The sequence below is a fragment of the Hyla sarda genome, chromosome 1 (genome assembly GCF_029499605.1).
Source record: "Hyla sarda isolate aHylSar1 chromosome 1, aHylSar1.hap1, whole genome shotgun sequence".
Classification (NCBI taxonomy): domain Eukaryota; kingdom Metazoa; phylum Chordata; class Amphibia; order Anura; family Hylidae; genus Hyla; species Hyla sarda.
This window is the reverse complement of record NC_079189.1, coordinates 277,274,562-277,288,028: the sequence shown is the minus strand read 5'-3', so window position 1 is coordinate 277,288,028 and position 13,467 is coordinate 277,274,562. Positions and strand designations below refer to the sequence as shown.

The 13,467-nt window shown below is 45.3% G+C and overlaps 1 protein-coding gene across 8 annotated transcripts in view; it reads right to left on the bottom strand.

The window, feature by feature from the left end:
- LOC130368702 (uncharacterized) overlaps positions 1-13,467 on the bottom strand; it is a 355,350-nt gene that overhangs the window by 226,774 nt on the left and 115,109 nt on the right. For all 8 annotated transcript variants that reach the window (XR_008892546.1, XM_056572793.1, XM_056572777.1 and 5 more), the window contains one exon: positions 5,011-5,096. Coding sequence is in view for 7 of the 8 variants with exons in the window: in XM_056572793.1 (XP_056428768.1) it covers positions 5,011-5,096 (86 nt within the window). In the remaining variant the exon portion in view is untranslated. The remainder of the gene's footprint in view (positions 1-5,010; positions 5,097-13,467) is intronic.

Sequence of the window (13,467 nt, the reverse complement as noted above, 5' to 3'; positions counted from 1 at the left end):
CCAAACACAGTATCCCAATGTTTGTACCTTCTCTCATCAATATGTCCAGGAAAGCACACCTGTTCGGGGATCAGAGGTTCAATTCCAAAATTTGTAGCTACTTTTGTCTTTGCACAATATGAACCAGCTTTCTCAAATAGTGCGTGAGAAACATTGGTGTGAATTTCCAAAAGCAAATGCTATTGTAAACTCACTCCACTGTTCCACACTGATTGAGAAATCAGGTTCATTAGAGATCTTTTATTGACAGTGAGTTTTGGTTGGTTCAAAATTTTTTATAAAATGATCTATAGCACTTTATTGAAGATTCTCACCTATCTCAATCTGGATGTTTCCCAACCAGGCAGCTTCCAGCTTTTGTCAAACTACAATTCTCAGTATTGTTGGTGTGTGGAGATGCTTTAAATTGTATTTTGACAACAGCTGTAGGCCCAAAAGAGTATTGTTCTGCCAAGAACTTGAGTCCATTGTGAAGAACTCACCTGCCTCCGTTACCCCGTTGCTGTTCGGTCCTTTGGTCCAGTCTTCTTCCTCCTTTTGTGAGCATAGATCATCACACTGAGCTCAGCAATATCACCTGCCACAGAGATGTACAAACTTGGCTGAAAACAGTGTGGTGATCCATGCACACAAGAGGAGGAAGAAGGTAACACTCAATTTTTTTGCAGAACAATACTGTGATGGAAATTGTATTGAGTCATGGAATTCTATGCACTAGTATGCCACTTTTTGCTGCCTTTTTTTTTTAAAGTTTTATAAATTTATATATTTCTAAACACCTATGTAGGGTAAATTGTCAACGTGGCAAAATATACCAACATTGTAATGAACCTTTTTTGTGAAGGTTTAAAAAAATGCCAGCAGAATTTATACCTGTACTGTTTGTTTCTCAAAGGATTTGTTTGAATATTCTTTGATTTTTACCCAATTGTGGGTAATGTTTACATTTTATTGTACAATGTTTTTACTTTTATAAAGTAAAGAAATTTCTAAAAAAAAAAAGTCTTCATTATTTTAAGTTCACAAATACGAAATTAGTTTAACAAACGACATTAATATTAAAATTGGTTATATAATTGGTTCTTGTTGACCGTGTCAAATGCCTCCAGATGAAGTCTGTGAAGAGAAAAATAATAAATGTTAGTACATTTATAGAAGATTAAAGATAATAAGGGGGAGGGGAATTATCAAAAGCTGTGCAAATAAATAGTAGGCAAGTTGACCATAGCAATCAGTCAGATCCCTTCTTATTAGCAGAGGCAATTTTTATAAATGAAAGAAGCGATCTGATTGGTTACTATAGGCAACTGGGAAACATTTATTCTGTAGAGGTTTTATACCCCCATGAGTGGACCCAAAGCTCCTCAAACCAATTACATACCTAAAGATTATCTTGCCATGGAACTTTGCCTTGTGGGCTGATGAAGTACTCTGCATATTTGTCACGGATATTTAGGACAGCTCTGGTGGATTGTGCAGAAACAGTTTGTAAACTGTCCAGCTGGGACTCGCTGTCACTTGGGTCCATGTTCAGTGGTTCCAAACTGGTCACATAATTGTGCAACACTACACATGCTTTAACAATTTGGTCTATGTTATCTGGAGAAAGTTGAATAGTAGTGTTCAGGATTCGCCAACGTGCAGTCAGTATGCCAAATGCACACTCTACAAATCTGCGGGCCCTGGTCAGCCTATAATTAAATATTCTTCTTATGGGGTTCAATCTTCGTGACCTATACGGTTTAAGACACATTAGGAAGGCTTCATCTCCTACCAAGACAAATGGCATTGGGGGTCCCCCTGATCCTGGGAGTTGTTGTGGAGCTGGGATGTTAAATGTCCCCTGGTATAGTTGTTTTCCCATGCAGGATTCTTTAAAGACTTTAGAGTCATTTGTACGGCCATATGCACCAATGTCGACTGCCACAAATTGATACTGGGCATCAGCTATTGCCATTAATATTATAGAGAAAAACTCTTTATAATTATAGAAACTTGAACCACTGTGAGCCGGCTTCTTGATGCGAATGTGCTTGCCATCTACTGCCCCTATGCAATTAGGGAAATTTGCAACTTTAAATTTTTCAGCAATGGCCAACCACTGATCACAGGTGGGATGTGGCATGTATTGTGGTTGCAGCTTTTCCCAGATAACCTGACAGGTCTCTTTAACAAGGTAGCAAACAGTAGACTTGCCAAGGCGATATTGGTAGTGCAGGGAGCTGAAACTTTCCCCAGTGGCAAGGTACCTGAGTATGAAGAAATAGTATTCAGACTAGACACAGGCAATATACATTCTCGGATATTCAAGCAAATCCCCCACCCACCTCATTCACCCCCCAAAAAAGTGTATATAGTGAATATCTACCTTAGGGTGACAGCCAGTCTTTCTGTTGCAGAAACACATTTCCGGAACCTTGTATCCTGGCGTTGTAGATCAGCTCCAATCAGCTGCAGAAGACTGTCGGGTCTCCTGCCACTGCAGGACTTGCGTGATTGTTCGCTCTCTACACTGCAGCTCAGGTCTGGCCTCCTATAGTTCATTGATATCTGGTACATCTATTTACAGTACAGTGGACCTGGAATTGTTCATATATGAGGTAATTTTGAGATATCCCCGTGCTATCAGTGGTATTATTCCAGAGTGGGTTTATCATTACCCACAGGGAAAATGTCTTCTATTGGATTGACTTTTTAATTATATTCTATTTTGCTCCACCTGGAGCGGCCTAGAGCTGCAGTGTTGTGCTTAATATTTATGGTCATTAAAGGCTGTGACCATTCATACTATTTTCTATATATGGATAATTAACCCTTTGTGTGTCTAATTAAAGAAAAACTCTGATGCCCCCTAAAAAAAATAAACTAATATCAAAATGTAACCCATTCACGTACCTGTCCATAGAGCCTCATATCGTGCAGAATGGTCCAGCCATTCCTGCGCTATGCCTGTCCGAATTTTCTGTTACTTCCTGGTTCTGTGCATGGCCAGCGCAGTGTAAAAAACTACACCTCCCAGAATGCCCGCTCATCACATCTGATTGGCCGGCTGCGCTAGATAGGCATTTGCTGAGCTGAGCCTATGCCAGCTCAGCAAACATGAATATATGAATAAATAAGCAAGGGGGGAGTAGTCGACTCTGGGCTAGGAGGCAAGCAGAGCCCGCAATGACTCATGGGAAGTGTGAGTCACCGGCCTAACATGGCAGCGGAGCGCTGAGAATACAGGGTCGAGCGTCATCAAACACGGGAGAACTACAGAGCTTCCGGTCGGCGGCAGAGAGCTGAAGAACACCGGGATCCATTCAATATGCAAAGCGCAAGTATATTACTTAGTTATATAACTTTACTTAATGCATGCTTTGCCCATGAAATGATTTGCATCGAAGTACTCCTTTAACCCTTTGTGTGCTTTGTGACCCCTGAGGAAGCCTGGTTGTATATGTGATAATGACTAACCTAACCAGGCAGAAACGCGTCGGGTGTATTTAGGATTATCTTTATGCATACTCAATGCAATCAGATATGTATTGTGAATGGTTCGCATAAACATACCAGGCGATCATCATAAGTAGGATACATATAGCATATTTTCTTTAATTATTATTTGGTGATAGTATCATTATATTGCACTAATATTGTGGTGAATTTTATCTAGCTATATAAATAAATGCAAAGTTTTACGGCACCTTTATAAATATTTTTATTAGTTTTCTAGGAGTACTCACATTTGTTGTACTGGTAAAAGTGCACTGGACTGAACAGGCTGGCACTATGTTAGGTGTTGATTTACAGTACCGGAATATAGATGTAGGGTGGGAAGGAGGTTATTGATTTATTAACTTTTGAAAGTGCTATGTGAGCAGAAAAGAAAAAATAAACAGGATCACAGCAAGGCAGGGGTTGAGTCATATAAGCAGTTCTGGTCTAACCAGTGAACTGTCAGAGATAAGAGGAAAGCACTGATTTTAAATGGGTACTGGCAATTTGATCCCTTCGCGACACATGACAGATTTAGTCAGTCTTGGTGTTGTTAAGGTGTATCATGCGGGCACCTGACTCCACCTCAGAGGTAGCCGAGGGCAGGGTTTACCAATGGAGCGCAGATTACTTATTAAAAGTTAAAATCACTGTCCAATGTTCCATATAAAAAAAACATGTAAGAATAAAAATAAAACATATCTGGCATCGCCACATGCTTCATTGTCCGAGCTTCCAACATTTATCCCGCATGGTAAATGGCTTAAATGTAAAAAAAACAACCACCACCACAACGGCACACAGCATACATTCGCACGTTCCAAGCTTTCTCCTGCACACAGCACTAGCTCAGCCTCACCCCCAGTTCCTGTGCTCAGTCTTAGGGTGCGTTCACACGGAGTAATTCAAGAGGAATTTACTCGAGTAATTCCTCTTGAATTCTCTGCTCCAAATTAATGCACATCTCCTCTGCCCATTGACTTTAATGTTATTTCTGCTGTCCTGTTCACACTGCGGAAATTCTACTAGCAGTATTCCGACGCTGAATTCCGTTCCGCTTGAAGAAAGAACATGTTCATTCTTCAAGCGGAATCCGCTAGCAGAAGTCAATGGTAAAAAAAAAATTCCGCCCGACATCGTTTTCGCGTGGAATTCGCGCGCAATTTGCTCGGAATTAGCACGGAAATGGCTGAAAACCCTTCACTTCTTTCTTCCCCATTTCTGCGCGCAATTCCGTGCAAATTGCGTGCAAAAAGAAAAAAAAAATTCACCTGTACATTTTCCCCCCTGAATTACTCTTGATTTACTCTGTGTGAACGCACCCTTAGGATTTATGTTACTAAATACAGATGGAGCCTACCAAGAGACAGACTGCAAATTTTGTGGATTTAAACCCTGGTGGCAGAAACTTTAGACATTTTAAGTGGTAAGAAAAAAATAACTTTTTAGGACAATAAATTAGAGATTTTATTGTTAGTGCTCATGTTTAAAGTTATGTTAAAATCTAGTGTCAAATCTGTTTAACTGTACCTGTGACATCCAAATCATAAGCAACTGGTTTCACGTGTCCAACAAATCGAACTGCTCTTGTCTGGCGTGTAACACGTCCACTTTGACTGCAAATAAAATAACACAATATTTTACTGTTGACCAAAACTTACTTTTAAAAGGAACTTAGAGCAAGGAAACAAAAAGACAAAAGTTTCATTTAATTTGCAACTTAGTCAATCATATCTAGGAATATAGGACAAGCAAACAGTACCGTGGCAGTGTCACATCAGGTTAAAACAACATACCATGCTTTTTTGAAGCACAGCAGAACAGCAGCTGTGATGTTGCAAAACATAGAGAGAGCTACATGCAGTACATGGGAGAGCACCCTGCTTGACGTAGTAAGCAGCGAATGCCTACAGTAATTTATGCATCAATGATCGATATACACAAGAGTAAAAAGTAGAGAAACAAAAGTGCATGCTCCTCTACCTGCAGTCTGAGCCAGGCACCGATAGCGCACAAAGTTACTCACTGTTAATCCCCATTTATTTTTTCAGATTTCAGGCTGCTTCCCACATGACTTCAGCACTGCATGTCCTACCTAGGTGGTGGAAATAAGCCATAGATGTGACACTGTCTGCATATGAACAGGGTCCATGAGAAACATCCAATATTGCAGAACAAGAGAGACCCCTTACCGTGAGATTGCATAAGGTGCTCCCCCAACATTCACAAAAATACAAAGACAGGGCTTTATAGGGCAACACTGGTAAAGCATGAATGGTTAGTAGGGATGTAAGAAAAAATTGATTCTCGCGATAATCGCGATTTTTCATTTGCCGATACAGAATCGATTCAAAATATTTTTGAATCGATTCTTTTAGGGATGTGGAATTTTTAATAAAACGCACTTTCTCTTACCTGCCAACGAGCCCCCGGAGCTCCGGTACAGGTGTTCGGTCCCCGGGCTGTATTCTTCTTACTTCCTGTTAGTCCGGCACGTCACATGGAGCTTCAGCCTATCACCAGCCGCAGCGATGTCCCGCCTCCGCTGGTGATAGGCTGAAGCTCCATGTGACGTGCCGGACTAACAGGAAGTAAGAAGAATACAGCCCGGGGACCGAACACCTGTACCGGAGTGTACCGGAGCTCCGCGGGCTCGTTGGCAGGTAAGATAAAGTGCGTTTTATTTTATTTTGCAGCCTGGACGGGATAACATGAGAAAAGTGAGCACCGGAGTACTAGATCGCCGCTGTCAAAGCTGACAGCGGCGTCTATTGGGATCTATGAATGCTCCCAGGTGGGCGATGTATCGGGATATATCGCGATGTATCGTCACCTAGACGGTATCGCGATATATCGCGATATATCGAATCGCCACACTGGTATCGCGATTCGAATCGAATCGCCAAATTCTTGGCGATTCACACCCCTAATGGTTAGCGCAAATATTTTATCTGCTGAACTTAGTAGGTTGTGCAGCCTGAGCACAACAATAGTGTCAGCTTATTACTTAACTGAGATCGCAGCCAGACTTCTCCCTCCCATCTAGAGACCACAGTGGATTTGGTGCTGACCTGTCTTGTACTCCAATAACCACCACATCTTATGGATGATTCCTTCTACTAACCACCCTCTTTTATTAGGTTAATCCAGTGCTTGACAAATTTCCTTTGAATCTAGGAGCCAGCAAAAAACCTCTGTGCCACCGGATCATCATTCTTAGTAATAGAGTGTGCCTTAGCCAGACTATTAGCAGGCCGCCGATATCACTGATCACAGTTATGCCATTGCACTTATCAGTGAAAGCAATCTTTGGATCTCTTATAATATTCCCCTAAGGGGACTTAGAGGGGTACTCCAGGGACATTATATTTGTGCTAAAGCCATGACACTACCTGGATATGTTCACTAACTATCCTGCCTGATATGCATGATTCCTGTGGCCACTGTTGTCTTCTCTGGCTGCTTGATATTCTTTGCCATCCTTATCTCCCCTTGCCTACATCTGAGCAGCAGAGGTTCTGTGTCTGATTGGCTAAGGCTGCACACACCTCCCCGTTCTCATCACTAAAGAGAGCATAACTCATCAGTGCAATGCAGAAATGATTGTTACTGTCAGTAGTCAGACACTCATTGCTAATGACAGGAAGCAACTGGATCAATGGCAATCATGGTGTCTAAAATATTAAATGCAACATGACGGTTAGCTCAGAAAGCTCATTGGGCCCCGTGACATGATCGTGGGGATTTGATGAGCTATAATGGCAGAGGGTCTCTTAACATGCCTTTGGCCATCGGAACGGCGATTCAATGATGCAGCCTAGTCTGTATAAGCAGCAAGGCTGTATAAGAGGAACGCCGATTGCACCACATAATGCTATGCAATAGGCATACCATGGCACAGTGAATGGAATCTACCAACTGCATATAAAAGTCCCTCTCCCACCGCCAAAAAATACAGAAGAAAATTAAACCAATATTGTATTGCCGTGTGTGCTATCCCCATTAAAATATTTCAATAAAGAAACTCACAGTAAACTGTGTAATTGTAAAAAAAAAAGTGGATTTTTGTATTCACTATAAAATCTTTTTCGCAGCCTTCATTGGGGGGACACAGGATGACCATAGGTATATGCTCTGCCACTAGGAGGCTGACCCTAAAGGGGGAAAAAGGTTGGCTCCTCCCTGGCAGGATTTACCTGCCAACTGGCACTGAGCTATCCTGGTGTGTCACCAAGCAGTAGAAGCCAACAAGACAAAGGATGTCTGAAAAGACCCAAAACAAAGCAATCGAAATGAACCCTGCCGGTAGAAAACAAAGTCCCTCATCAGGCAACCATATATGGGGAGGGGAGCAATGAAGGCTACGAGAAAGGGATTTAACTGTGAGTAAAAAAAGTTGCCTGATCTTCTTCATGAGGAGAAACAGGATGAGCATGGGATTTCTAGAAGCAGTCCCTGGGGTTGGAAAAAAAACAAGACTCACCCTGTAGAAGCCACAGAAGATGTGCAGAGAGGACCAGGTCCGGCCTTGCACACCTGAGTGCCGAAGTACGGTTATGGACTGCCCAGGAGGCCCAAACAGGCAGAGTGGAGTAAGAAGTGACCCGAAAGGGAGGGTAGGCCACGTGGTAGGCCACGAGATGGCCGGCCAGATTCAGCAGGAAATGTTCACCTTGGAGGCGTGGAGACCCTTGCACAGTCCTTCTGGAATCACAACGAGAGTCGGTGTGACAGAAGTAAGAGGTAAGAGACAAATACAAACGCATCACATCTAGTCAGTGGGGAGAGTGATCCTATGGATGGGCAGGAGCGGGGCAAAAGGAAGGTAGAACAATTTGGACATGATAGCGACCAGAAAAGCCACCTTTATGAAAGGAACCTGAGGAAAACATCCCATAGGGGTTGAAAAGGAGAACCCTGCAGTGCATCCAGAACCAAGTTAAGGTCCCAGGCCTAAGTAGGAGAACGATAGGGAGGAATCTAATGGGCAACCCCCTGCATAAAGGTGCGTATACGAGTGTTGGTTGTGTGGAGTCTCTGAAAAATAATAGAGAGCGCAGAAACCTGTCTCCTGTCTCCAAACCACACTGTAGAAAAGCCAGAAGATCCAGGAGGAAAAACAACGAAGGAGAGAGGCTATGGCCTTCACACCACGTAAAAGAAGTCTGCCAGGTACAATGATCGATCATGGAGGAGGAAGGCTTAAGAGTGCAGATAATGGTACGGATGATCTGATTTGAAAAGCCGTGGGCCTTTAAAACAGCCATGCTGATAAATGAAGCAGACGAGAAGAGGGCCCCGAGATAGGAAACTGGGCCGGACCGGAAGAAACATGGGAACGTCTGCAACGATGTTGACCACCTCAGCAAACCGCGCACGTCAGGTGCCGTTCTTTTGGGTGTGGGGAGAAGCATGTGAGCGGTTGCAGGTGTGTGGGCCGCTCGCCTTACAACTGATCACACAGAGGATGATTGTGCTGCAGCCTGGAGATGTGATGCATAGATGCTGGATTGCTGCCACACCATGCTGCCGTACTGAGCCAGTTGCGGGAGAGCCAAGGAGAGAGGGAAGAAGCTGCTGGGGAGGTGTAAGCTGTTAATCTTACTGAGGTCGGCTGTCAGGGATGCTGCTGGAGAGAGATGCTGCTGATGGAGCCTGTACTGAGAGCTGCAAGGAGGACGAGGAGTGAGAGGGAGCTGAACTGTGTGGAATCTAGGATGATGAGGTCAGATGGGGGAATCAGAGCAAATTGTCAGGCTTGCAGTAATGCTGAGGACTCTGGATTCCTTAGGCCACTATGTTGAAAAGGAGAGAGTTGGAGGTAACTGCTACTAAAAAATAGTTTAAGTATAAAGTTAGGTTACTATCTGCTGTTTGTGCTGATTAATACTACTAATGTTATTGAAGGTTTAATTAGTACTGGACAGAAGGATCCTTTTGGTGGAATAGTATGAAAGAATTGCAGATATTATCTACCCTCCGCAGCATTCCCTCCGCAGGCGATAAACTTGGGACACTATCTGCTTATTTTTGATGAATATTAGTACTAATGCTACTGCAGGTTTAATCACTACTGGATTGAAAGATTATTTGGATGGATTAGAATGAAAGATTTGTGGACATGACCTACTCCCCTCTGTGTTTAAAGTGGTACTACAGGGTTAATTATTGGCTAGAAGGACTCGATGAAACAGAAAGGAAAAATTGCGGACATCACCTTCTTCCTTCAGTGTTCAAAGGCGATATGCATAAACTTGGGACACAATCTGTTGATTTTTTCTAAATATTATCACTAACACTATTGCAGGTTTAATAGAAAGACTTGGTGAAATAGAAAGTGTTTAACCACTTCGGGACCACCCTCAATGTAAGTCTATAGGAGGGGGCGTGACGGACCTCCCATAGACTTGCATTGAGGGGACGGGGCAGGGCGTGACGTCACACGGGGCGGAGTCGTGACGTTGCGCTCGTCCGCCATTGTGGTCGGTCTCCGAAGCACCCAGCGTTCCCGGTGTGAGGTGGCAGCCGTACAGGTGGGTGCAGAAGCAGAGATCCTGGGGGCCCACAGCAGCGGGACCCCGGCGATCTGACATCTTATCCCCTATCCTTTGGATAGGGGATAAGATGTCTAGGGGTGCAGAGTACCCATTTAAGGACCTGTACGCCCGTGGGAATTTCGGTCCCCGCCGGGACCGGGGTGACTGCTGATAACAATCAGCATGTACCTCGCGCGCAAATGCTCATGGGGGTCATCAGAGTCGTCAAGAAGCGACGACCAATAGCAGATCGGGGGCGGGGGGTTAACTTTCAGTTTACCCCTTATGCCCACCCACAATAGGCGGGGCAGAACGGGGAAACCAAGAAGGACCGACACCGAAGGTCTACTCACCCATCTGGCGGAAGCGGGCGACGATCAGCGACGTGGATCAGCCACAGAAGAGGACGGCGATGCGGTTCCCTGGATCCGACGGAAGCCTGTGAGTTGACTAGCAACATCTGGAGGGCTACATTCTAAAACCACTATACAGTGGTCTCTAAACTGTAGCCCTCCAGATGTTGCAAAACTACAACTCCCAGCATGCCCAGACAGCTGTTTGTTGTGTGGGCATGCTGGTATTTGTAGTTTTGCAACATCTGGAGGGCCACAGTTTGGAGATCACTGTGCAGTGGTCTCTAAACTGTGGCCCTCAAGATGTTGCAAAACTGCAAATCCCAGCATGCCCAAACAGCTGTCCCGGCATGCTGGGAATTGTAGTTGCGTACCTCCAGCTGTTGCATAACTACATCTCCCAGCATGCCTTTCGGCGGACAGTACATGCATGGAGTTGTAGTTTTGAAACAGCTGGAGGCACACTGGTTGGTAAAATACTGAGTTACGTAACAGAATCTAACAAAAGGTTTTCCAACCAGTGTGACCCCAGCTGTTGTAAAAGTACAACTCCCAGCATGCACGGTCTGTCAGTACATGCTAGGAGTTGTAGTTTTGAAACAGCTGTAGGTTTGACCCCATCGCCCCCCACCCCCCCCCCCCCCCCCCCCCCCCCTCATGTGAATGTATAGGGTAAATTCACACGGGCAGGTTTACAATAAGTTTTCTGCTTCATGTTTGAGCTGCAGCAAATTTTTCGCCGCAGCGCAAACTCCTAGCGGGAAACTCACCGTAACCCTTCGGTGCGAATGTACCAAAAAACACAACATATACACCCGCTTACACTATCCCCCAATTAAAATGAAAAACTTATTGTACAGCAGTGTTTCCAAAACATAGCCTCCAGCTGTTGCAAAACAACAACTCCCGGCATGTACTGTCCGCCGAAAGGCATGCTGGGAGATGTAGTTATGCAACAGCTGGAGGTACGCAACTACAACTCCCAGCATGCCTGGACAGTCAATGGCTGTCCGGCAATACTGGGAGTTATTTTGTAACAGCTGGAGGCACAGTTTTGGAAACCGTGCTATACGAGACTTTTTACATTTTTAGGGTGTGTTGTGTAAATGTAGTGTTTTACTCTTTATTTTGTGTAGTGAAGTGTAGTGTTTTTTCAAAACTACAACTCCCAGCATACATTGGCAGACAGTGCATAACCGCTGGAGGCACACTGGTTGGGAAATACTAAGTTAGGTAACAGACTACCACAGTGTTTCCGCACCAGTGTACCTCCGGCTGTTTCAAAACCACAACTCCCTGCATGCATGGTCTGTCAATGCATGCTGGGAGTTCTAGTTTTGCAACAGTCGGAGGTAGGGATCGACCGATTATCGGCATGGCCGATATTATCGGCCGATAATCACGATTTAGGGCATCATCGGTATCGGCAATTACCTTGCCGATAAGCCGATAATGCCCCGCACCGCCCCCACCGCACCGCAAAAGTTATCGGTATAAGTTATCGGCTATCGGCCCTAACCTGCACCAATTATCCGTATCGGTATCGGCCCTAAAAAAAACTATATCGGTCGATCCCTAGTCAGAGGTACACTGGTGTGGAAACACTGCAGTAGTCTGTTACCTAACTCAGTGTTTCCCAACCAGTGTGCTTCCAGTTGTTGCAAAACTACAACTCCCAGCATGCCCAGACAGCAGAAGGGCATGCTGAAAGTTGTAGTTATGCAACAACTGGAGGAGAACAGTTTAGAGACCACTGTGTAGTGGTCTCAAAATTGTGGCGCTCCAGATGTTGCAAAAATAAACTCCAAGCATGCCCAGGCATGCTGGGAGTTGTAGTTCGGCAACATCTGAATGGGCAGATGATGCAGAACTACAAAGTCCAGAATGCATGACTGTCTAAGCATGCTTTGAATTGTAGTTTTGCTACATCTGGAGGGCTACAGTATGAACACCACTGTATAGTAGTGTTCAAACTGTTCCCTTCCAGATTTTGCAGAACTACAACTCCCAGTATGCCTGGACTGTCTGGGTAGCTAAGAGTTGTAGTTTTGCAACATCTGGAAGGGCACAGTTTGGTGACCACTGCACAGTGGTCTCCAAACTGTGGCCCTCCAGATGTTGCAAAACTACAACTCCCAGCATGCCGGGAGTTGTAGTTTTGCAACTCCTAGAAGGCAGCAGTGAAGATCACTTACCAACGATCTTCACTGCTGCCGCGCTGTCTCTGCCGCCGACACACGCTGCCTCCCGATCCACTGCCACAGGTCCTCGTTCCTGCCGCCAGGCCCTCCTTCCTGCCGCCAGGCCCCTGGCCACTCTTGCCCCCGCATTTCCCGCGGCCATCTTTCCCCCGCTCTGCCCAGACTTCCAGGGGCGGGCAGAGCAGGGGATCTCAACTGTAACCCCCCTGCCCCTGCCCTGCGCCGGTCAGTCCTGATCAGCCAAATGCAGGTGATAGGAAGAGGTGGCACCACTGCCACCTCACTCCTATCCTTCATGGTCGGAGCTATCTCGATTTTCCAGGCAATCGGGTCACCAGAGACCCGATCAGCCCGGAAAAGCTGTGATTCGGACCGGAATTTAAACAGACATACAGGTACATCCTTGGTCCTTAAGTACCAGGGAGCAAAGGCGTACCTGTACACCATAGGTGTCAAACATGCGGCCCACAGTGAACATCTTTGCGGCCCGGCAGAGGTATTCATTGCTCTGGTTACCTGGATGCGGGCGGAGATAAAATTAAAAAGTCAGAGGCGGTCCAGGAGCAGTTGAAGGCTGGCAGAGGCGGTCAAGGAGCAGTTGGAGGCGGTCCAGTAGCTGACAAGCGGTCCAGAAGAGGATGGAGGCTGGTGAAGGCGAGCCAATAGAGGATGGAGGTGCGCAGAGGTCAACGTCACGTCCTGATGTGAAGCGGCTATAGACGCAGGGCACCAGATTCACAAGGTAAGAAAAGTAAATATTAATGCTCATTTATTTTTATTTTTTTTAAACAGGGAATAGGGTCTTGTGCAAAAGGGGCATGGGCTCTTGTGAAGGAGGGGGGCATGGGGTCTTGTGCAAAGGGGGTCATGGGGTCTTGTGCAAAGGGGGTCATGGGG